General features: G+C 35.9%; 3 protein-coding genes across 7 annotated transcripts; 2 read left to right on the top strand and 1 right to left on the bottom strand.

Annotated features, from left to right (window-relative positions):
- The first annotated feature begins 2,043 nt into the window (after positions 1 to 2,043).
- On the top strand, positions 2,044 to 4,324 carry LOC132191028 (1-aminocyclopropane-1-carboxylate synthase 3-like). The gene is made up of 4 exons (XM_059606046.1): positions 2,044 to 2,184; positions 2,800 to 2,931; positions 3,027 to 3,187; positions 3,295 to 4,324. The coding sequence occupies exons 1-4, from the start codon at positions 2,044 to 2,046 to the stop codon at positions 4,322 to 4,324; spliced, it is 1,464 nt and encodes a 487-aa protein (XP_059462029.1).
- Positions 4,325 to 5,213: 889 nt separating this feature from the next.
- On the top strand, positions 5,214 to 20,983 carry LOC132189396 (CSC1-like protein RXW8). 5 transcript variants are annotated; one of them, XM_059604132.1, is made up of 12 exons: positions 5,214 to 5,740; positions 5,902 to 5,952; positions 7,327 to 7,759; positions 8,974 to 9,120; positions 9,436 to 9,499; positions 9,600 to 9,809; positions 12,843 to 13,028; positions 14,994 to 15,292; positions 16,057 to 16,333; positions 16,652 to 16,930; positions 19,816 to 20,049; positions 20,116 to 20,983. In XM_059604132.1, the coding sequence occupies exons 3-12, from the start codon at positions 7,479 to 7,481 to the stop codon at positions 20,398 to 20,400; spliced, it is 2,262 nt and encodes a 753-aa protein (XP_059460115.1). In that variant the 5' UTR covers positions 5,214 to 5,740; positions 5,902 to 5,952; positions 7,327 to 7,478; the 3' UTR covers positions 20,401 to 20,983. The 5 variants fall into 5 exon arrangements, with proteins under 5 accessions (XP_059460115.1, XP_059460116.1, XP_059460113.1 ...); XM_059604133.1 differs by having other exon boundaries at positions 5,214 to 5,744; XM_059604134.1 differs by lacking the exon at positions 5,902 to 5,952 and having other exon boundaries at positions 5,215 to 5,740; positions 20,116 to 20,293; positions 20,380 to 20,983.
- An 897-nt stretch (positions 20,984 to 21,880) lies between these two features.
- On the bottom strand, positions 21,881 to 23,990 carry LOC132189986 (uncharacterized). The gene is made up of 3 exons (XM_059604850.1): positions 23,873 to 23,990; positions 22,367 to 22,783; positions 21,881 to 22,259 (listed from the first exon to the last, which is right to left on the bottom strand). The coding sequence occupies exons 1-3, from the start codon at positions 23,936 to 23,938 to the stop codon at positions 22,092 to 22,094; spliced, it is 651 nt and encodes a 216-aa protein (XP_059460833.1). The 5' UTR covers positions 23,939 to 23,990; the 3' UTR covers positions 21,881 to 22,091.
- Between the last annotated feature and the right edge of the window lie 557 nt (positions 23,991 to 24,547).

The following is a 24,547-nucleotide window of genomic DNA, read 5'->3' as shown; positions in this document are numbered from 1 at the left end:
TTGTTTTGTTTTTTTATTTTTTTCAACCCACATAGGTGGCATTTCAACCACTTAAACTAATCTTCTTTTCTTATTAGTATGTTTTTGCTCTAGAAAAGATATTAGATGTTAGTGTGACAGACAATATCTTTAAAAAAAATTGCATATTATTGATAGATAATTAAATATTAGAAGTAATTAATTGAAATACAATATTGTGTTTTAAATAAATATTTATATATGTTGGTTTTTGGGTAAATCAGAGTAATGCTATAAGTAAGATTCATGTCGTTCACTTATTTTCAAAAGTATATAAATTTTAAAATCACAATTAAATTTGGAATAAATCACTATTAATTTTTGATATAATACATCACATTTCGGGATAAAATAGAAGTATAATCTTATTATAGTGTTACTTGATCAAATAAACAATATTAAAATATAACATTATATTATATTAATTAATTATTAATCCCACTTTCTGCCCCTACAAAAAAAATATCCTAGCTCCGCCGCTGCTTGATGTGATTTACCATTCGCCCAATTTGTTCCTTTTCACTTGAAAATTTATTCAGCAAGCCAAGCATATGAAATGAGTATTATATGTAAATTGAAGGTGCCACACATTTTGATTTACTCTAAGCCAATAAACACTAAACTGCATGTAGCTTGTGGCTTTGTCAGTTGGCTTAATAGCTTGCTTGGTCGTCCTCAAGAGGTAACTTAATCGGCTAGAGAGCACGCCTTATGAAGCGAATGTCACTAATTCTAATCTCTCTCTTGTGTGGGCATGTCCAAAAAAAAAAAAAAAAGCTTGCTTGGTCCGATTGTTCATGTTTATAGCCTGCTTGGCATAACCATATATAGTAGTGATGATAGGATTTTATGGCATACGTGGCCAAAATTAGGTTTTTATAAAGTATTGCGTATATTTGCCTTTAAGAAGTAGTTCAATCGGTTGGAAATTATATCTCATAAAATGAATATCACTAGTTTGAATCTCAACTCTCCTCTTATGTGTGACATATAAAAAAAAAAGAAAAGTATCGCTTGTATTTTTACATCTATAATTATATATATATATTTTTTCTTTCCCTTTTATTTTCTTTTATATTATTTTATTAGGCGAGACATACGTCACTTTCTGATTGAGTATATCACGTGACGTGGCGGCACTTCTAATAAATTGATAACTTTTTCCACTTTTTATTTTTTTATTTTTTTATTATTATTATTATTATTATTATTATTATTATTATAATCATTTAGCGGAATATCCTAGAGCTAGCTATTGACTCTTGCTCTTTGTTTTATAAAAATAAAAAACAAAAAACTCTTGCGCTTTGTGAGAATGGTGCCGTCCCAACCCATTCTCAGATTATTGATACAAATGAAAATTAATCTTGCATCTAACCTTTCTATACAAAATTTATGTAAGTTTTTTTCCCGACAATTCAAAATCGACCACCATCCGTTATTAGATTACGAGGAATGACTCAAGTGCTCATTTTCAAATACTCATTTTGGCAGTAAAAATTATTGTTAGATGCTATATATATTTTTATTTGTTATTTTATTTAATAATAATTTTTACTGTTACGTGAGTATCAAGTGAATACTTAAAAGTTTACAGGAATAATTTACCTAAGAAATAAAGGGTTTGTTTAATAAGATTCGGCTTATATGCTATTGTATGCTATAATTTAATTAATAGTCAAAATTGAATCTCTAAAAAATTTTCTTTATTTTCTCTCTATTATTAATCTCGACCATTGATTAAATTACAGCATACATGTTGCTATTAAAATAATAGCATGTAAGTTAGATTCTTTTTAATAAAACTTTTTAAGAATTTCTGCCACCGTGCCACATGTCTCTTCCCGCTCCATTCTCGGATTCCTTCCCTGATCACTTTTTGTATAAATGCAGTTACATATATTCATGTCCTTCATGACAAGCCCTCCTTGCAAAGGCTCTCTCTCTCTCTCTCTCTCTCTCTCTGTGAACCTTTACAGCCTTTTCACGCAACCAGCAGTACTACATAGAGTAGCTAGCCTGAAAATGTTGTCTAAGAAAGCTAGTTGTGAGTCACACGGCCAAGACTCTTCCTACTTCTTGGGGTGGCAGGAATATGAGAAGAATTCTTACCATGAAGTTCAAAATACCACCGGAATCATTCAAATGGGACTCGCAGAAAATCAGGTAAGAGAGCTCAACAATTCCTTTTTTTTTTTTTAAAGAGTTATCTGATGCGGTTTTAAAATGTGCGATTTCTGTTAAAAACGCATCCTCTTACTTGTGATTTAAAAATGCATTTTAACTTCAATGTTTTTAAAAGCACATTTCCAATGATATACTTTCTACAATTTTATTTAAAATCGTATTTTGACCTACAAAATCATGAAAGAAAAGTAAAACATCATCCCATTTTCATAAAGTTTTGGGAAAAAAAATCATAGGAAAATAGGATAAAATTTCTACTAGTAGAAGATATATTTGGCACATTGTGACATGAAATGTGCGTCCATTTTCCTACATCACGCTTTGCGTAGTCTTTCAAAATGGAATCTTTGAAATGGAGAGGATTTTGTTAGTACAATTTAGGAGGGTAAAATGATATTTTTAAGTTCAATTGCCCTCTTATTTTTGCATAACCGGCTCCTCTTCATTTCAATGGAAATGGTGAGGAATTGCAAAGTGCCATTTCACCCTTCGAAATTGTACTAACCGGATCCTTTCCATTCCTTAGGCATCTCTTGTTCTTTTAAAGATTATGCTCAGTCTCTCATCATGTCCCTTAACTGACACTTCTTGCAGCTTTCGTTTGATCTTCTGGAGTCATGGCTTGAAAGCAATTCTGATGTGCTGGCGTTGAAGCGAAAGGGAAGATCTGTATTCAGAGAACTGGCTCTCTTCCAAGACTACCATGGCTTTCCCGATTTCAAGAATGTAATAAATCTCTATTACATATACTCCCTCTTATGATATTAAAAAAATAAAATTGGATTTATATAAAACTACTTATTTTGAATTTACTTGTACAGAGATTGGTGGAGTTTATGGCAAAATTAAGAGGCTTTAAAGTAGCTTTTGACCCTAACAAGCTCGTGCTTACCGCCGGCGCAACTTCTGCCAATGAGATTCTAATGTTCTGCCTCGCTGAACCCGGTGAAGCTTTCCTTCTTCCTACCCCATACTACCCAGGGTAACAATAACCTTTTCTTTTTTTTTTTTTTTTTTTCAAATCGATATTTATTGGCGGGTCCAAGCATGCATGATTTATTGTGTTTTTTTTTACTTGTCTTTTGGCAGGTTTGATAGAGACCTCAAGTGGCGTACTGGAGTTGAAATTGTTCCAATACATTGCACGAGTGCGAATGACTTCAGAATTACTGCGTGCGCACTGGAGAATGCTTATCAACAAGCCCAAAAACTCAATTTAAAGGTTAAAGGGGTGTTGGTGACGAATCCTTCAAACCCTTTGGGCACGACAATGAACCGGGAAGAACTTAGCCATCTTATTGATTTTGCTATCACTAAAAAAATCCATGTAATAAGTGATGAGATTTACTCAGGAACAGTTTTTGACTCCCCCTCCTTTACAAGCATTTCAGAAGCTTTGATGGAGGCAAGTAGTGATGACGCTGACGTGTGTAACCGCATTCACATTGTTTACAGCCTCTCGAAGGATCTTGGTTTGCCGGGATTTCGGGTGGGCATGATTTACTCCTACAATGAAACAGTTGTTGCCGCAGCTACAAAGATGTCAAGCTTTGGACTTGTTTCTTCTCAAACTCAGTATTTGCTCTCCAACATACTCTCCGACAAGAAATTCACTGGAAAATATATAAAGGAGAATCAAAGGAGGATCAGAGGAAGGAAGGAAATGCTTGTTGCCGGCCTTCGTGGTGCGGGTATTAAGTGCTTGAAGAGCAATGCCGGTTTGTTTTGCTGGGTGGACATGAGGCACCTGTTAAGCTCCGACACGTTTGAAGCAGAGAAAGAGCTTTGGAAGAGGATTCTTTTCGGATTCGGGTTGAACATCTCTCCCGGATCTTCCTGCCATTGCTCCGAGCCGGGTTGGTTCAGAATGTGTTTTGCAAACATATCCCAAGAAACATTGAGGGTGGCATTGCGACGCGTCGAGGCCTTGGTAGAATCCATGGATTCTACCAAGGCCTCGACGCTTCGCAATGCCACTTCAACCACCTCCGGCGCCGGCGGAGATAATTTCAACCACCACCACCACCGGCGAACCGTTCGGAACTCGAGAAGAAGCTGGTCACTTTCCAAGTGGGTCTTGCCTTCACCATACGATGATCACGAAACAGCCGACCGTTAGTCAAATCTGTCTTTTGAGTTCTGATCCACGTAGCATACACTTCCAAAAGGCTGTCAGTTCCTGATGACCAATTAATAAAACCAGTTATTGACTTATGATGTTTTGAGTGTAGGGTTTTTTTGGTCCATCCACGATCATCACTTGATGTTGTGGATAACTCTCAAGTCTCAAGTACTGTCAGATTTCTGTTATAGTGCAAAAACCTTCATGCATTCACAAATTGACGTGTGTTCCATTTACTACATTAATCTTCTCAAATGTTTCAAAAATGGCGTCTCTGTTTATTTCTGCCAACCGAAAGCGACAGAGTGTGTTAAGAGACAGAACGGGCCTTATTTCCGTAATTGGGCCTTTGCATCTGGCAGGCCCATCTTACACATGCTAATTAATTTATATTTAACCAATTTCACACGCCCTAAGAGCATTTTCAGCAATTTTTTATTATCATTTTCTCTATATTTAAGAATTTAAACTATTTTTTACTTTTTTATGGCAAAATACACCACAATAACCTTTCTTAATCATTTCTAATATTATTAAAATATTTTTTTTTAATTATATATATATGAAAGGAGAGATGAAAGAAGATTGTGAGATATGAGAGGAGAAAGGAGAGAGAAGAGAAAAGAGAAAAGAGAGAATTATTATTATTTTTATTTTAATAATTATAAGGATGATAATAGTGGTTTCATTTTAGCAATTATAATGTCTAAGGTTTATTAAAGGAGTCTACTATAAAACATTTTTTACAATTTTTAAAACATATTTTCTAAACTTAAGGTAAAATATTTTTTACAATTTTCTAAATATATTTTCTAAACTTAAGCAACAGATTCCAAGATCTGCTAAAAATGCTCTAATTCCGAGGATCTCAATCGTGCCGAATGCGAAGGTAAGGAACTCGAGCACATGGTAATAATGGTAGATTGCGATGCAGCGTGACATCATTACCTGTCCCTCTCTGTCTCTGTCTTGCGCGGACGGTTGAGGCGGTTCGGGTCTCTCTTCTATTTGGACGGTGGCCCTCGCTTTCAGCCACGTGGCGGTCCCGTTGGTCCAGCAAGCTTTTGAAATCGAAACCAAAATCTCAATCGCACTGGACGTGGCGTTCCCTCGAATTTTTTGCGATTCTTATGAAACACGCGAGCGCATATATGATTTAACACACACTGTAGACAATTGCGTGTTGCTTCCAATTTCTGCTCCTTGAAAAATCCAGGGTTTCGGCTTTCCTTGCTTTCACTTCAAATCGAATCCAAATTTTTTTTGTTTCTGTGAAGTCCAAGCAAAGCGCCCGCAAACGGCGTACAAGTTTTCATCCGGTCGCGTTCTTCGTTTCTTTTCTGAGTTCGAATCGATCGGCATTGGTCGCATAATCGTCGAGTTCTTGTTTGTGTTTGTCAATCAAAGATTCGTGTAGGTATTCCGTTTTTTTTTTCTTCTTCTCAAACTTGTTGTTTCAATGGTGTTATACTTTAATTTCATGACTCTGGCTTTATTTATAGCGATGAGTAAAGTTCCCATTATGCAATTCGAGCCAAAAAAAAAAATTGTAATGTGTAATTCTTTAATTATAGATGAGGTTTGACTGCATGACATCAACGGAACAATAATACGTAGAAGGAAAGGTATCTTTTGAGCAGGTTATCCACCACCTGCGAATTGTTTGTATTGTGTTGGTTGTATCTGACGTTGGTCCTGCTGTTTTTGTACTCTTATGTGAGTTTGATCTCAGAAAAAAGGGTAAAACGAATAAAAGAGTAAAAGCTTGCTATATCCTTAGAGGTTTTTAAAGAAGTGGGTTTAGAATGTTATACTTAGGTATGCTTAAAATCAAATCTAAGGTTTAAGAGTTTCCTAACGAATTTAGATTGTGGAGGCAGTTGAAAAAATTACAATAAATAAGCAGTGCCAGTATTTGAATAATAAAAAAGCAAGGCATGTTCAAGAAGAGAGGCTGGTATGCTGATATTGGAATTATTCAAAATACTGAGGAATTTCATGCTAGTTACTTGCGTATCCATGGAACCTTTCATTTGGTTTCAACTTGTTCTGTTCTATGGTATAGATGTATACATTGTACACTTGGTGGAGAAGTTCGCATATGATATGAGACTTCTTGAGCAGTTTTAGCGGATTCTGCAGCAATTTTGGCGCTATTGTGATTGAGCTTGTTGCCTTGTTCTCAAAGCTTGTATATTCTGTCATATTTTGTTCTTGGAATGGGTATTGCATAAATATTTCCCTGTTCCATCCTGCTTGCTTATTTAGAAACGGTGTAGCATGCACTATATGTATGTGAACATTGTCCTCTGTAAATATTTTTTTATAGTTCCTAACTTTTACGGTTTATTGAATTCCCGCTAATCTCTCTCTCTCTCTCTCACACACACACACACGCCTGCAATTCATAGTTGGGAATAGCGTTTAACGAACATGTGCCTCTTTTTAGAGGACCTCATGAGTGGAATTTGTTTAATTTAGCTTCTATTATGTTGACTTTTTTGTAATTTTCTTGTGATTATACACATTTGCTGGGGTTTTTAGTGAAAAAAGGGAAAAGAAACAAAAGTAAAGATAAAAATTTGGTCTCACACCAAGTAAATTAAGATTTTATCTTCTTTTTATGTATTAGAGACGTTGTAGACTGTACAAGCACATAATAATTGATATCTGGAATTCTTTTTGTTGTTTGCGTAGTGCAGTGCTTCACTTGTATAGCAAGTTCATGCTACTATTTTTGTCATTTTTCCCTGGAAATTCCAAAATTGCAACACTATTGTTGTATTCAATTCGATATTCTGCTTTAGTATGCACTTGCTTGTTAATAAGGTTGAAATGATGTTTATATCTTTGCTTTTGCATATGCTTCAACATTATTCTATGCATTTTTTCAGTGAGAAACTAACTTGAATTCAGTCCACATACGATGACACACTTACATGTAGAGTTTTTCATTAAGCAGAAAAAGAAAAGAAGACTCTGACATATAAGTTTTGCAGCACAAAAACCCGAGTCAAGGAGAGCCGCTTCTCCATGCAACTTTGGCCTTTTTAGACAAGCGGATGCTTTCAGCATGGAAATAATCTTTACATGCTATGTCCATCTTCTCGGGTAGTGGGTTGCTTGAAGCCTGAAGATATAGTGGACGGAGATGAACATTTCTGCACTTTTAACTTCTGTAGGAATTAATACAGCCGTCTGTTTGGTCCTTTTATCGGTATATTCCATATTGAGAAAACAACCAAGCAATGTGAGTGTGTACTTTGGGCGAAGGCTCGCTTCAGTGTGCCCAAGACCTAGTGATCCTTTCCGCTTTGTTAGGTTTGTTCCTTCGCCTAGTTGGATAGTGAAAGCATGGGAAACAACTGAAGAAGAAATGTTGGCCGTTGGTGGCATGGATGCTGTGGTTTTTCTCAGGGCAGTTGTTTTCAGGTGACTACTTACTTGTCAAAACTTTAGACAATGAAGTTTTTGCTGGTGGATGTCTTGAAAAGATAGTGGTAGTTGGTTTCAGTTGATGGTTTGACTTAGATTATTGTGATTTTGTTCTTTTCATATTTCTTTTTGTTGTGAAACTTTCTATGTGAGATCAAGATCAATTCTTGTATTTTCTATGAAATTCTATCCTTGTATTGATTCATTTTTCCTTTTCTACATTGGAAATAATTTTACAATGTGAAATCCAAACAATTGCAAGGCGAATTTAGATTTATAGCTATTGGTAGTGCTTTGCAAATGATGCGCCTGGATACTCTTGACTGTGCTTCACTTGGAATGGCAAGCATGTAAAAACATTTGTTTGTTAGAAATTCTGTTGTTATAATTCCTGTTGTTAAGAAAAGCTCCGACTCTAGTGGTTTAACTCTATCCCAATACGTACTTGTAGTAGTACTGCTTTTGGTATGATGTAATTATAGTACACGTTCTCTTCTGATGGCTTTTAGGGCTATGAATGACCAAAAAGCTAGGTATTTAAGTCATCTATATTACAGGACTTTACATAATTTATTTGTAGAATGGTGGAAGAAAATGGTTAAGTGCATTGCACTTTGGAACTGGGTTTAGCTGACAGGACCAATTTTAGCCTGATTTCATTCATGGGCATAGGAGGATGCAACCTTTTTAGAGTTGGATGAGGTTTCTAGATCAATGGGGTTCACATATGATAATGCATACATGCTTATGTGTCCCTTATCCAGATGATGAAGCACTTCCTTTTTTATTATAAATTAGGGAGGTGTACTCTAGTAGACACTTTATCAAACTGCAGGGGACGCTAACTAATCTTAGCATGTACAAAGAACTCGCATAGTTTCAATTATATATGTGATATATACCATGACATAAAATTTTAGTTTATTTAACTTCTTCATTCTGTTTGCATTTTCATATTTCAGTTGTTGTGGAAGTTTTCTCCCATTGTTCCTATTTATTTTGTAACAAGCTTTTCATCTAAGTTTATATATCAATGGATTCTTTGGCAATGTGTTTTGTACTTATATTTGATTAATACGTGTTCAGAAATTGGTCTCTATTTTGATCTATGTTTCTATAGTTTGCTTTCAGTCTCATTTCCATCTTTGTAGAACAATTTCAACTGCTGGTTTTTCAAGTTTACTTATTGGTGCCAATTGTATTTTCTACAGTATTCGAATCTTTTCTATTGCTGCTGTCATTTGCTTTCTTTTAGTACTTCCGGTGAATTATTATGGGCAAGAAATGCGTCACAAGCAGATCCCTTCTGAGTCACTGGAAGTGTTTACCATCGAGAATGTTAAGGAAGGTTCTAAGTGGTATGAGCTATATACTGTTGTTGAATTAGACCATTTTTAAAGTAACAGATCGCACTGCTATTTTTAATTTTTTCTAGCACGTGTTTAGATGCTTATCTTGGAGGCATGTAAACAATGCTATGAAAGAAAATTTTGTTGCGTCTTCTCTTTAAATTGGTTTGAGTAAAAGTCTACTCAAGCACTTTAAAACTTGCTATTTAATCGATTACCCCTTTTCTATGGTCACATATTTAACGACCTTTGTTATTGAAATAAATTATTTAAGTTGTTTTTGTTAAAATAAGCTATAAATTGGTTACTCATTTTCTTTTTCAGGCTTTGGGCTCATTGTCTCGCACTATACATTATAACCTGCTCAGCTTGCATTCTTCTTTACTTTGTAAGGATGTTATTCATTTGCATTATCTTTTGTTCAAAGTTTGTAGCAACTTACTTTCTTTCTTTGTTTTTATTTGATAATTTTTCTTTATGTATTCTAGGAGTACAAGAGCATCACCAAGATGAGGCTAGAATACTTTACTCGATCTCCTCCAAATCCAAGTCATTTTACAGTTCTTGTCCGTGCTATTCCCCAGTCTTCACAAGAATCATATAGTGATTCAATTAAAAAGTTTTTCACAACTTATCATGCATCAAGCTACTTGTCACACCAAATGGTGCTTCGGTGTGGTAGAGTTCAGAAGCTGATGGTGCGCATCTGTTTTAAATGAGAAATGTGTTATTTATATTCAGCTACGCACCTTTTAGAATATTTTAAATTTGCATGCCTATCAATTGATTTGATTTTGCTTATTATGTCTTCATTTTGTTTTACATGCTAACATTTGTATTTTTTTTTGGTTAAGTAATCGAGATATCGGAGTATACAAGAGAAGTCACATATAGCTAGTAGGAGCAAAAAGTACACGACAATCATGATAACTAATCATCAAAGAAGAAACAAAAGCAGCCGTCCAAAGATATAGATTGTTAAAAAATAAAGACTTAATCTCCTCCAAAGTCTTTTCACAGTCCTCAAAACTTTTGTTATTCCGTTCCTTCTATAGATACCACAAAAGGCACAAAGACAACATCTTCCACATAGTAGCACTTCTAGGTATGTTTAAAACAAATTGAAAAAACATAAAAGTTGACTACTTGTCTAGGTATAACCTAAGATAGCCCAAATCGATTGAAGAAAACATTCCAAATGGCACAAGCAGCCTCAAAATGGAGAAGAAGATTGTTCAGACTTCCCATTCCTTTTACACATAACATCTATCAACCACTTTGACGTGCTGCTTCTAGAAATTGTCTATGGTCAAGCCCAAGTCCATCCATTGTAACACCTCACTTTGTCCTTTTTGATACGAAGTAACGTGTTTATGAAGGAGTGCATTTCAACCCTTTAACCAAAAGCTCTCTTCTTTCTTGAATTTTCTTCACCAACAACTTCTCCATCCTTAGACGCAATGTCAAAGTCACACTGTCCCGTCAATGTCATCTTCTCCTTTGGTGCAAGCTTTTTAGGGACCCCATAACCGCCCTTCAATGTAGGGGCTTTGCCGGAGACTTCAACTCCTTTGCCCGAGGCTTTAAATCCTTCGCTGGAATCTCAGCTCCGACTTCGATGGGTTTCCAGAACTACCCATCGTTGGAGGAGCCTTTTCCGTAGACAACAACACCTCTGCAAATGGCCTCTTCCCTCCCATCTTTGTTGTTGATTTTAGTTATGACGTCGATTTGCTATTGCCGCTACCATAAATTGATTGGGTGTATTTCACGACCACTCATAGCTCCGAAGCAAAAGACCTCTAGCCTTTGCCATTTCTCCCTTCCGACACTAAGATAAATCTCCTCCTCCTACCTCCACCATATTCCTCTACAACCAAGAAATGTCCGTGCATATTAGAACGACGCTGAGCAATGATACTGATGAAGCCAGCCTGGGAACGTTTCCAATAGACCGAAGCACCCTTCATTGTCAGCTATTCCTCAATGGTATCCAACACCCTGCAATTATCAGTTCTTCCCAAAAAAAGGAAGGATTGCATTTCTCACGAATCCTTGATCTAGTAGAACTGGCCACCACCACCAACTCAAAAACTTTGGATTCCACTAAACACCACCTTAACAACCCCACGCGACTCGGCTGAGAATGAAAATGCTGTAAACTAGAAGGGACTAGTGATGGGTGTCGGAACAAAGACAGAAATTAAACATTTGTATATCATATGCTTGAGTTCAGAACCTAATGTGCTTTAAGGTGGATGTATATATCACAGTGTTTTCTTAATAAAAAAAAAATAGAAATTAATTCCCACTCTTCTTTTTTTCTTTCCCAAGCATCTATTTCTATGCGTCCTAGCAAAGTTGTATGCTTTTTGGATGGAGTCTTCCTTTTGTATCCTTTATTTTCTGAAAACCAATTTGCATATCCGAGGGATCCTACTACCTTTTTTTGATAATCAAGCGTTATGCTTTTCTTTCAATCTGAGAGCACAAATGGTTTTGGTAGATGTTTAGCTATGATTTGCGATTTAGATGTCAAACTCTAGATTAAGGAATTTTCAAAATATTATGAATCATAATATCATGTGGATGTTATCGCATTATTATTTGGACTCTGTGAATTTTGTTTTATACCAAATACCAAATGATTAGCGGATGTTACTTTGTGATTGAAGTGAATGGCAAATTCTTGTTTCTTTTTTTTGATAAGTAATAAACCAATCTCATTAAAAGTGTAAGGCGTCCCTAAGTACACTACAAGTATACAAAAGGAACCATCTAACTAGCAGGGGCAAAACGAACGAAGAAATCACTAAAACTAATCGACAAAGGAGACACATATGCCGCCGTCCATAAATACAATGTATCATAGAACAAAGATAAAATATTTCCCAATGTCCTCTCTCTTTCCTCAAAGCACCTATCATTCATTTCCTTCCATACACACCAAAAGAGGCACATAGACACCATTTTCCAAACCGCAGTACTCCTAGGCCAGCCAAAGGGCTACCAACAATTAAGCAGATCAACAACAGTTCTAGGCATAACCCAAGACATCCCAAAAATGACTAAAATAAGCTGCTTATTGCAATCTATATCCTGTTTGCCTTGGTCTTGGCCCTTCAAGGCCATCTTCTTAAAATATATTGCCTGTTACTCACATTATTGCATAGGACTAATTGCAACTAACTTTCAATATTTTCTTATATTGCTTCTGCCTGACTCGTTCATGAATGTGGTCAATTACATCGTCATCTTCTCTAGTCTTACAAGGTCTTAGCACTCTTATCTTAGATGCTTCCATATGAGAACAAGCCGACTCTGCAACGTGCTATCTCATGTCTTTTATAAAGTCTCACTGTCAATTTGGCTGTTGGCACGATTATCATTCGGCTATTCTGTTAAATTGACAAGGAGTGCAGTCATTGATCTGTATATTTCTGAGTTTATGTGACATGTTATTAAGTTCTGACAAAAGAAGATGATGGTTGTGATCACTCTTACATGCTAGCTGGGTTTGCCAATTTTAGTGGAGTTGCCCCATGGCTTTACCGAGCTATGTAACATTTATATTTGGGGGCTTTATTTGAATTTCTCACTGTGATAGTTGGAGTGGGGACTTTTTGTTGTGTTAAGTCCGATTGAGTGAGTGCTATGAAATAATTTTTTTTTGAGTGCCTTATTATTGCCTCCAGCTCTTTTGGATCCTAAAATGTGTTCTACATTTGCAGACTGATGCAGAGAAGATGTACTTGATTTTAAAGGCTGCTTCTGTTGAACAGAACTGCAAGCCAAATTTAATTCAATGTGGCCTTTGCGGAGGACCTACACATTCTTTTAATATTCTTTCTAGTGAGACGGACAGTGATAAGGGAAAAACTGGCTTCAGTGACTTGGATTTGGCTACAATAAGAAAGGTCACAAATCTTGGCGTGAATTGATTTAAATATTTTCGTTATTGTTTGGGTCCATACAACGGGGTAATCATTATCATTGTTTGGCTTCTTCTCTCTGTCTGTTTTTTTTTTTTTTTTTGGATATACAATCTCCAGTTTTGCAATGCAAGCTGCTTTAATTACCTAGCTTTTCTTTGCTATGTTAGTGCACCTGGTTTGCTCGGTTTTGCAGGTTATGTAGGTTATGTACAATATGTAGATATTTATAGAGGAATATTCTTCAGTTTAAAATTTGTGAGAAGAGGCTTTCAGGGCTTTCCTTGAGAACATTTTGGTGATAATATAAAAGTTTTTATTGAAATAAAGAATTCGACATGAAATAGTAACTACTTATTCCTGTACAAATATTGGTAATAGGGTTAGTTTTCCTAGATTGTATGCGGCAAGGGTTAGATAGGAAGGATGGATGTTACTGGGTGGGAATTACTTAGAATTTACATATATGAGGTTAAATCATTCTTTATAGTTTTGAATGCTTCAGGTTGAAGGTTTTCTTTCTTGGAAGGAAATATGATGTTCTGTGTTTCTTGTAAGGCATGGAGTCGTGGACTGCTGCACCACAAAGAATTTTGACTTGTGATAAGTTACTTAAAGAGAATAAATACTGCTGTCAACTGAATTATAGCACCCCAAATAACATTTTTCGCTGCCAGTCATTGTAAGTAATAGTATTAATGTCACGTGGTAATTATATATTGCCTAATTACCCCGGGGCGTTACATGAATTCTATGACAGTCAGTGAAGTACCCTGATCAAGTTTAGAAGTTGCTCTATTGTGTTTCTTTGGTGCCAATGGAAGAAGTGGAATTAGTTGATTTTTGGAGGGGGTTGCCTTTTCTATTCCTTGAGCTTAAGGTTTCCTTTGTACGGCTGATTGCCTGATTCTGCCTGATTCTACCTCAAACTTATATATGCTGTCCTGTATATAGTGATTTGCTACAATATTTATGTTTTAATTCTCTTCTTTTTCTAAGTACTTGATGCACTTGGGTTGTGACCTCTTCATTAATTGAATAAAGAGGTTTATAAATTTGGTATTGTACTTTCATAACATCTTCAATGAAAAAGTGAAATTAAGAAAGGTTATGTTGAATTTCCGTAACCAGTCAAAGAGTGTTGGGCTCTTCTAAGCGGCAAGTTCGATTCTTTTGAGTGGCCACTTCACTTAAAATTAAATCTTTTAGGTTAAGATTCTATCCAGATCTCCCCCACTTAGGATCCTGCTTTGTGGGATCAACACTAGGGTAATGGAAATTTTCTTTTTGTTCCTATCAACCATTCAAAGATTGATTCTAATATGTTCTAAATCAGATCAGTTGTTAAATGGTTTAAGATCCAAATATTGCTTGCTTGCGTGCACTTTTGGGTGTTGGAAAATGATCGAATGGTGTAGATGGCAGTGTAACGAAATTGCTCGCTGAACATTAGAATATGTGGTGTTATTCACAATTTCTAGGTTTGGCATGCAGCACATGGTTTGCACCGGTTCTCTTCAAGAATATTTTCATGGCAGCTCCATTTTCTTCTTATTCAATGCATTTTAGTCTATTGATTTATTTCAAAATAGTATACCAGTATGTATTCCTGCAAATGTTTTGCGTTGCATGGATTGAGAGGTTGTCAGAGCCTGTAATATCTTCTAAACAGAGAATAATGGGTCACGGCAGTGTTGTACATAATATAGTTTGCAAATACCATTCTCACATTATCAAATTTTGGGTTTCTCAATAGTTTTTTGTTTCACAGATTCACTTGCTGTCTTAGGTTGTTGTTCTTCTTCTCCTTCTCCCTCCCTCCCTTTCTCTAGTGTTGTCTAAATTTGTTTACTAGGACTGCTTGTTTCTTGAACTGGTATCTTTTTGTTAATTTTTACAAGTTTATGTAAAACTCGCTACTAGCCTAAAGCATTTTGGTTTTCCATACAGGAGTGTCCAGCTGCTTTTGTTTTTTTCAAGACTCGCTATGCTGCTGTTGTTGCTGCACAGGTTCTTCAATCTTCAAATCCCATGTTATGGGTGACAGACTTGGCTCCAGAACCACATGATGTTTATTGGTCAAACCTTTGTATACCATATAGACAACTTTGGATCCGTAAGATAGGAACACTTGTGGCTGCCATTGCCTTCATGCTTGTGTTTCTTATTCCAGTTACATTTGTACAAGGCTTGACTCAGCTAGAACAGCTACAAGCAACATTTCCATTTCTGAGAGGACTTTTGAAGAAGTAAGTAAATATTGCGACAGCTCTGAAAAAATAAATATTGTGACGATGATAGCGTTGTGTTGTGTGTTATTATTTTTATAATTCACTTAAGTTAGGTACTTGGTCATTTTTCATTTGTTGGTGCCGTGTCTGGATAAGAAGTGTTAAAGAACACATTTATTTCATGAACTGGACATGTGACGTTCCAGGTCATCATTTTTATGGACAACTCGAGAATTCTAATATCATGGAAGTATGCAAGATACACTTGCGTGACAGAATATCCAAGTCCAGTTCCCAATTTGAGTGTGTTATTTTCAAGCATCAATCTAACATGACCCAGTTTTTGGGAATGTAACAATGAAGTATAATTTACTGTGGGCAAATGGAACTTAAAACATCGATGGTTTGGTGTGATACTGAGCTTTTATCTTCTGAACTCAACAAAATTGCTAAATAGATACTCCAACTTATTTCCCTCAGGGTTCACATATATTCTAATATATATAGGGGCCTTCATCCCAACTGTTGTTATTGATCATTCATTTCCTGTACATACCGAGTGTTCTTACTTATAGCGTTTCTTCTTGAGTTTTTTACTTAATAGTTTTATAGTTTGGTATGATCTAGAGTATCAATATATGTGAAATAATTAAAAAAAGTATTGCTCCAAGAGGTACTGTTGGTGGCACCACGTTAACTGAATTTTGAAAGACTGATCAGGTTTCCTATTTTTCCTGCAATAGACACATTCGCACGTAGACTTACCCCTTGTTTCGGTGCAGGAAATATATGAGTCAGCTGGTAACAGGTTACCTTCCAAGTGTGATTTTGATTTTAGCTCTATATACAGTTCCACCTACCATGATGCTATTTTCAGCAGTGGAGGGGTCTATTTCCCGTAGTGGCAGGAAGAAGAGTGCATGCTGCAAAGTCTTGTGCTTCACAATCTGGAATGTTTTTTTTGTTAATATTTTTACGGGGTCTGTTATCAGCCAATTGAATGTCTTTTCTAGTGTCAAAGACATACCTGCGCAACTTGCCAAAGCGGTGCCGAGACAGGTAGTATTCTATGATTCCTATGTTAATTTGTTATTTATGTTTCCTTGATTATGCTACTCTATGCAGACTGTTCCATTCGCTCAGTATTTTATGTTTTGAGCAATATTAACTTCCTATTACTGATTGTAATAAGGCTTCAAAACTAAGAGTTTTATTTTTGAAACTAATCCTGGCAATGGAATTTTTCCTATTTAAGTCCTTTCTTCAGTTATTAGATTCTCGTGAAAAGAAAGGTTTTCTGATCTTTCTTTTTCTTCTGCAATTTTAAAAGTTTTGACCCCAACTTTTTACTAGATTTTGGTTTTGGAATTGTTGCAGGCGAGCTTCTTCGTGACTTATGTTTTAACATCTGGTTGGGCTAGTTTGTCGTGTGAAGTGATGCAATTTTTTGCTCTTTTCTGCAACCTGGTGAAAAGATTCATACTCAGAACCAATGATGATTCTTCCAATGGAATTTTTTCGTTTCCATATCACACAGAAGCCCCACGACTCCTCCTGTTTGGATTCCTTGGTTTCACATGTTCCATCTTGGCACCCTTGATATTGCCCGTCCTGCTGATTTACTTTTCACTTGCTTACCTTGTATATAAAAATCAGGTGAGTGCTTTTTCTCCTCTTTTACCGTTGGTGATATTACTCGCTCTTTATGGTTTTATATGCTGCTACTTGAATGTTTTTTTTTTAGCTAAGTCCTTTAATTAGTGATTGATTGTACTTTGTTTATGTTTCAGAGCTTGTTCTTTCCATTCTTTATCCTAGTTAAGGAATGTGTTTGGATGATGCTTTCAGTAGAGTTGTAAACTGATGCATTTCTTTTAATCTTTTATTTAAATCTCCTTCCAGATTTTTGTATTACACCCTTGTCTCTTTTAGTACCTGATTTCTTCTCTCAAGTTAGAGTCATAGGTTTATCTCTAGAAACCTTTTTTGACAAGTAGTCATAATTATCTCTAGAAGCTAAAATGTTCTTAGTGTCCCCTAACGTTGTGTTTGTAGATAGCTTAAAGAAAAAGGGAAATGAGGAGGATTTCTACAAGCTTAGAACATTGTAAAATTATTGGGTAGCCCCTTCTCATTGAAAGTTATGAGGGCCAAAATGATGGTTTGGAGAGAAGCAACTTGATGCAAGATAGCCTAGAGATTCTTTTGCTTGGGGAATGCCATTGCGAAGAGAAGGTGGTGGAGTGAATCTAAGGTGATGGGAAATGAAATTTAGGATTGTAAGGGCTGATTTTAATATATAGATTCTGTTGAATAGCAAGCAGAGGGCCAGTTGTAGAGAATAGTGTGGAGCAATGAGAATAGCGCACTAACAAATTAAGAGAAAGAGAAGGGGAAAAGTGCACAGGCTAGAAAAACAAGAGAAGAAGAGATCGGAGAGAACTTAGGTAAATATGCCTTTAAATCTAAATTTTTCATTACTCCGTTTCTGAGATAGAAGAATAGGATGGAGCACCAAGAATATTGCGCTAGATCGGACTTGATGCTTACAAAATAAAAACTACCTAAGAAAACTATAAATTTTAAATTCCAAGAAGCACACCTAGGTCTACTACACAAATTTCATGTCATACAGAATTTGACTCCATTGGCCATTGCATGAGACATAAAAATTCTAAACTTTCAAAATTAAATGCACATAAATATGGAAAATACTTTTTGGTGGCTGTTATGTTTTTTTTTTTTTTTTCTCACTATAATAAAAGAGAAAACCATCCGGGATGTACCATCAATACTTAGTTGCCTGTAATCATGTTTTTCCTAATACATCAAAGCTTATCTTTATTCTTAGTAGTGATTATGTTGCTATTGGCTTTTCTGGCGATGGAGGGATTGACAAATACCATATTTGTGTTTATTTGTTTCCTAATTTGGCGTTGTTGATTGTATAAGGCAACATATTTGGAAAAACAACTTTGGTACTGTAGGTTTGTATACTAGCTGTATCTTTTAGCTGTCCGAGTGTGTTTGCTATTAGTTTGGTGTCTATCTTGTCAGTCAGTAAAATACATGAGGGAGATAGAGATCTGTTGTAGAGATCCAAAATTGGATAATATCTCAACAGCCCAAACTAGAAACTCAGGTCAGATATTTAGTATGTGTCTTGGGAATAAGCTCAAAATTCAAAAATTAAAATTGATCGACTACTACCATTGCATCTGATCTTTTGTGTGGTGGTAATGTAAGAGGGCCCAATTCAAAGGATCCACTTCCCTGCAGTGTCCACTGGTATCAGGTTTCACAATAAACTCAACTTTCTGACTTCGTTTTGGACTTTTGGACTAGCCAAATATCATGCAAATGGAAGATTTTTTTTAATAATTTTTTGAAAGTGCAGTACAAAGATGCCTTGTGAGGGTAAAAATGGATTTTTATGAAAAGATAAGAGGTGCACGTAAGTCCAATACCTTGGCATTTAAAAAAAATATGACTGGTGTCCTAATTTGGGCATGTAATTTTCTGTTATGTAATATTGAACAAAGATGTTTAGTTTGGTCTTAGACTCTTAGTTAGCTGTCAGCTGAATTACTTATCCTGATATTGAAAGAGTTGTATCTATTTGTCCCTTCGAGGCATAAATGAAAATCATCATTATAACTTGAATATTTTAAGGTAGATTGGGACATTTAGAACTTCCACTTTCCGCCAAATTTTTATGGAGTAACAAGTATCAAATTCTATAGAGCGGGAAATAACTTTTTATAAATAGTTAAGGTAAATTTGTAGCTCATGCCACTGTTATTTGTTGTAGTTAAAGTGATTCAGTAAAATACAAGGGAATTTGAAGAGGGAGATGAAAATGGAAATTTAGTGCTTGTTTATGTGCGCCCACAGAGCAAGTAGATTTTGCTGTGTGCAAACCTAGAGAGAATTTGAAAAAAGGTTGAATGTGAAATCAATGCTAAATTGGAACACTCTGAGGGGGTATAATAATGCGAATTCCCCTGCATTCTGGAATAAAAATTTGCGAAGGAAATAGCCTAGGCATATATACCCATGATTCATCCATATGTGAACACTGGAGTGGAAACTTTTATTGGGTGATTCTTCATAATAGATCCCAGATAGGACAAAGCATTTTTATCTGGTAAAAAGTCTTAGTTAGGCTATGGATTTAGAGTTCTTGTAGGAGGTGTATAATTGATCTTATACATGTTATAGACTAACTATGTGCGAGTATTCAATTTAGTTTAGGTATGTCTCTTCTCCATTTTTTGATGACGAGGAATCCCCTCCAAGGTAGGGGCCACTTTGTGTACCCACCTTCTCGGGAGGTGGGTAGGTCTGTTCTCCATCCCCAAAGTATAATGTGTTATATTTTTTATTTTATTTTATTTTTTTTGACTAGAGAAATTGATCTTTCCCATTATTTGAAAAATGTTGTGATTTGTTCTCTCTCTCACACACACACAGACACATGCATGCGCAGATATGCATGCCATTAAAATATGGATTTTAAAATCTTCAAATGTGTCTTTCAGATTCTCAATGTATATGTGCCAAAATATGAAAGTGGGGGACAGTACTGGCCTATTGTCCACATCACAACAATCTTTTCATTGGTGTTGTCACAAATAGTAGCTCTTGGTGTCTTTGGAATTAAACGATCGCCAGTCGCTTCGGGTTTCACCATTCCGTTGATCATCTGCACTCTTCTGTTCAATGAGTACTGTAGGCAGCGATTTCTCCCAGTATTTAAGAGCAGCGCTGCAGAGGTAACAATTCAAAATGGACTCTCTCTCTCACTCTCTTCCAAGCTTGATGTTTCGATTGTTTTTCAGGTTCTTATCGAGATGGATCGCAAAGATGAACAAAGTGGGACGATGGAAGAGATTCATCAACAATTACATTCAGCATATTGTCAGTTCAAATTAATTTCTCAGGAGTTATGTAGATCTCAATGCTTGAATAATCAAGGAGAGGGGGACAGCAGTCTGGATCCCGAAAAGCTGAAGTCAGGTTTGATTCACCCGATGCTTGCGAGACTCCCACTACCTGGAATCAAAGAAATAATTGGTTGGCTGTCTTTGCTTTTCTCTTTTCAGGAAAGGAACCAAGCCAGCTAAACGGGTCATGTACTGTTCTTAGCAACTTGGATATAGCAGAAACCAGCAAGAAGTAGATCTATCTCATTGTTCTGTTCATAATCCCATCTGTTAATGTGCAAATTTTTTGATATAGCAGAAACCATCAAGAAGTAAATCGAGCTGATTCTACTGCTCATAATCCTCCTCCTGTCGATATGCAAATTTCAGGCAGCCATGGAAAGGCTTGTACAGGAAAGGAGGTAGTGCTGGGACTGGCGGCAAAATAGATAGTTCGACTATTGTAGGAATTAGTTCTCTGTGTGCCTCATCCCCAAATTTTCTGTGGGTGATGATAGAACAAACAAAAGAAAAAAAAAAAAAGTGCTTATTTTCTGTGACTGCGTCTTTAAACTGAACTATTGGTGTGCATTATGAGAGAATCAAAAAGAGAATTGAACAGCTAGTGTTATGGATAATGCACGCATGCTACACTAAACTATGTATTATTGTAGATTTCTTTAATCAGCCAAGCTTTTTGTGTGAAATTTGTAAAATACTGGTGCAATTATGAGTTTCATGTGACTTACAGGCATCTTTAACAATTTATATTTACTTACTTTCATTCTGCTGCGACGCATAACTTGGTAGGAGTGCATTTGTTATCGATGGAATCATTAGTTCCTTCACAATGCGACACCCAGAGCAGCTTATATATCAATTTGTTCAGGTGGGGGGCTTGAAATTATAATTTATTCCAAACATATGTTGTCGGTCCAAAAGACAAGTACACTGAATTTAGCCTTTTCATTTATCTAGTAGTACCTGGTGCATAATGTGCAGGGTTAACTGTAGCTTTGGCAGGGATAGCAATCCTCCATGAAATTACTGTAAGCTCCAAGGTTGAAGAGCGATGATCCTACTTTTCCTATTTTCATTTCAGAACCTTTACCGCATGAGTGGTGCTTTAAAATTAATTAAAGTTTTTCTTTATAGAACTGGTGGCAAATGAAAATATTTAAAAAGAAAAATGGAAAGAGAATTGAAAAAGAAAAGAAAAAACTTAAGTTAGGCAACCCCCAACATATGATTAGAGGGAGGGAATGTATTCTTTCAAACAATGTATATGGTATCATATCATTTAAAATATTTAAATGTCGTAACATATTTACCGTGGCAAAGATCATATTTTACCTAGTTCTAAGACCTTTCGGATGAAAGGATCTATGCAGATATTTCAGGCAAATGGTGCTGTAACATACTTAGCTCTATTTGATAATGTGTTTTGAGAGGCATTTTTTGTTTTTTGTTTGAAAACATTTCTAATATACATAAAAGTGAAACCTATTTATGTAATTTTAGTAGTGTTGTGTTCTTAAGTTTGTTAATATGTTTGTTTTGAGAAGAAACCAATAGACCCAAAAAAAAAAAAAAATTTAACAAATGAAGCACTTATTTGTTCTGGAATTCGGTTGCTCTTGTACAACCCCAACCGACACATGTACAAATTAATAACGACAAATTGTCTAAGCCACTTCTCAAGGCAAAAATAGTATACTAGATAATTTCAAAACTTGGTACAGGAGACTGATACAAGAACTAGGCCCCAAACATCTTGTTCTGTGAGCATCTGATTAAAGCTCTTGGATGTGCAGAAATAATTCCTTAATTAAATACAGCCATCCCCAGCTAGTGAAGATCTTTGTCCGTTTAAGTAATTCTCTCTGTTGATTTTACCTCTCTTCTGGTAAGCTTCTCCACAGCCACAAAAGTTGCATCAACCCACCGTTTGCACAATGTAAAAGAAACACCCTTGATCGTATCAAGAAATTTGCAGAGAGAAACTTAATAAGAACAAAGAAGCAACCGATGCCCATAAATTGCCAGCTCAAACGTTTCTCCTGTTGCAGAAATCAATGTCACATACACATGGAGATAAAATACACACGCACACAAAAAAAAAAAAAAAAAAAAAAAAGAGGAAGAATGAATGCATAGAAAAATATACCTCAGAGTTGCGAAACAGTTCATGTGATATCTCTTTCAAGAAATCAGTCATCAAGCAGCCAACAAAGAGACCAAGTGGAATCATCAACTCTTGGTTGCTCGAGATGGAAAATATGACATCTGATAAGGAGCTAAAAACAAATAGAACAATAAGAGTCCACTTTAATGCCTTCTGTCCCAGAAAAAGTAACCGCTCCATCAGTGTTTTCTCTGCTTTCTTCCATGGAATTTCTTTAACTGAGTCAGGGATGGCTTCCCATAACTTTTCCCTCAAAATACTAATCTGCATATTGACCTTCTTTGGTTCACCGAACTCTGCCATTGATGCTTTCATAGAACATGTTGGGGAGGTTTGGCGACGTGCACGTAATCTCAAGGACCTTTGTAGTTGACAAGGTTGGCCTTGGAAATGCTTAACCTGTACAAAGGGGAAAATATATCATTATGAATGAAACTTTTCTGGATTTAAATTCAAGTTCCTGCTGGTTATACTTCAAGAAAAATATTCATTAATAAATTGACAAGAGCTCTTCAGAGAGAGCTTCGTTTGGTAACGGTTTTAAAAATACTTTTCTGTTTTCAAAACAAAAAACATACTTTTCTCAAAACTATTAACAAACAGTTTAAAACACAAATGCTTCGGGGGGGAGAGCCATAGAAATTAAGTTGCAAGCCATTTAATATAATGTAAGTAGATTCTGAGTGAAATCCGCATTGACATTTGATTGCAACCCTACTAGTTTAGATAAGGAAGAGTGGAAATCACTGGCTCTTGGCTAACATATCCAAAAGTGTCATAATATTGTAATTGAACATCAATTTGGAAGGATGAAGGGAAGCATGCAGTCACTTCACAATTCATGCTTGATAAATCGATAAATGATGACCATATTTTTGGAATATTCAAAAAACAAAGAGCAACTCAAACAAAAAAGAGTAACAACAAATGCTAACCAAAGCAAGCTCCACAAGTTATGCATCCTTTACTACACAAAGCTATTATTCCAGAAAATACGAACACTTTCTGAAAATTACAGCAAGAATGCCAAAGGAGGTGAGACAATTTGAACTTGCTGCGACCAAACATTTCCATGTGTATTCTATCTACTAATTAAAAACTCCCAACACTATCAACCACAAATTTCTGTGGCCGAAAATTCTGAACCCCCATTTTCCAGATTTATGAATTGCATATGCAATTATGCATGTTACAACTAAATGTTAAACTTGGAGTAAAATAAGCAACTTATCACCTAAAACCTAACAGAAATGCAAATGTGTGAGATTTGACAAAGCGCAGCTCAGACTCAAATTCCAATCTATTGGGGATTCGAATAAAATTGGGCATATCATACTGACAAGCATCTGAACAAAAGGTGTAGCTCCGTTCCCATAAGGGTCAGAAGCAACCCAAAAAGAAAAAGAAAAAGAAAAAATAAGATAACACACAAACACAAGCACAAGCAGAGAGTTTTCCATAAGAAGGGACAGCCCAAACAGAGCGTACCCGGAACTTCGAAGTTGATGGAAATACAGTGCAAGCCGGAAGACCCATTGATGCCACTGTCTTCATTTTTCACCTCCACTTCTTCTTCATCACTCTCTCTCTCCCTCTCCCCTCCCTCTCTCTCTCAGGGTTTATCATGAAAAAAATTGGGGTCAGCAAGATTCTTTCTTTTTAAGGGTACTGGGCCGGATCATGAGGACCCAGTAAGCCTTAAAGCCCAAAAGATTATAAGCCTTTACCAAACTCTGGTCCAACCAGAGAAGGCCGCATTGTGGTGTGTGACACCTCTCAAGATGTGCTTTGGACCCAAATTAAAAGATAAAGTTCAAATTTAAAGGTAAATTTCTTTTTCTTTTTTTCTTCTTTTTTGAATGAACATTTTGGGCCAACTGGGCCGGGACACACAAACGGAGAATAGTAAAAAAAAAACAAGACCCAGCCCAAAAGTCCAGTCTGATTAGTAAGCCTGGCTCATCCAATCGAATTGGCTCACTATAATTTTTTCAACTATTCATATTTAATTTCAATTTGATTAAACATCTAGCCTGCCATATACTTATTCCCTCAAACAAAACTATTCGACTGTTGCTTGATCGATATCCCAATGACAAAGTAGGGAGGCCAGTTTCATATATATATATATATATACTGTATAGCCTTTTTCTTTTGATTTCC

The sequence above is a fragment of the Corylus avellana genome, chromosome ca8 (genome assembly GCF_901000735.1).
Source record: "Corylus avellana chromosome ca8, CavTom2PMs-1.0".
Taxonomy (NCBI): domain Eukaryota; kingdom Viridiplantae; phylum Streptophyta; class Magnoliopsida; order Fagales; family Betulaceae; genus Corylus; species Corylus avellana.
Note: the sequence above shows the minus strand (reverse complement) of the source record. Positions and strands in the feature narration are given on the sequence as shown.

Excerpts from the sequence above, each read along its gene's own strand:
- LOC132189986 (XM_059604850.1), bottom strand. The coding sequence starts at position 23,938 with ATGAAGACAGTGGCATCAATGGGTCTTCCGGCTTGCACTGTATTTCCA. Across the intron at positions 22,784-23,872 it reads CATCAACTTCGAAGTTCCGG|GTTAAGCATTTCCAAGGCCA; the intron begins GTACGCTCTGTT and ends CCCTTTGTACAG. Across the intron at positions 22,260-22,366 it reads AACTGTTTCGCAACTCTGAG|GAGAAACGTTTGAGCTGGCA; the intron begins GTATATTTTTCT and ends TTTCTGCAACAG.
- LOC132189396 (XM_059604130.1), top strand. The coding sequence starts at position 7,479 with ATGAACATTTCTGCACTTTTAACTTCTGTAGGAATTAATACAGCCGTC. Across the intron at positions 7,760-8,973 it reads CTCAGGGCAGTTGTTTTCAG|TATTCGAATCTTTTCTATTG; the intron begins GTGACTACTTAC and ends TATTTTCTACAG. Across the intron at positions 13,029-14,993 it reads ATTTGGCTACAATAAGAAAG|GAGTGTCCAGCTGCTTTTGT; the intron begins GTCACAAATCTT and ends TTTTCCATACAG.
- LOC132191028 (XM_059606046.1), top strand. The coding sequence starts at position 2,044 with ATGTTGTCTAAGAAAGCTAGTTGTGAGTCACACGGCCAAGACTCTTCC. Across the intron at positions 2,932-3,026 it reads GCTTTCCCGATTTCAAGAAT|AGATTGGTGGAGTTTATGGC; the intron begins GTAATAAATCTC and ends TTACTTGTACAG. Across the intron at positions 3,188-3,294 it reads CCTACCCCATACTACCCAGG|GTTTGATAGAGACCTCAAGT; the intron begins GTAACAATAACC and ends GTCTTTTGGCAG.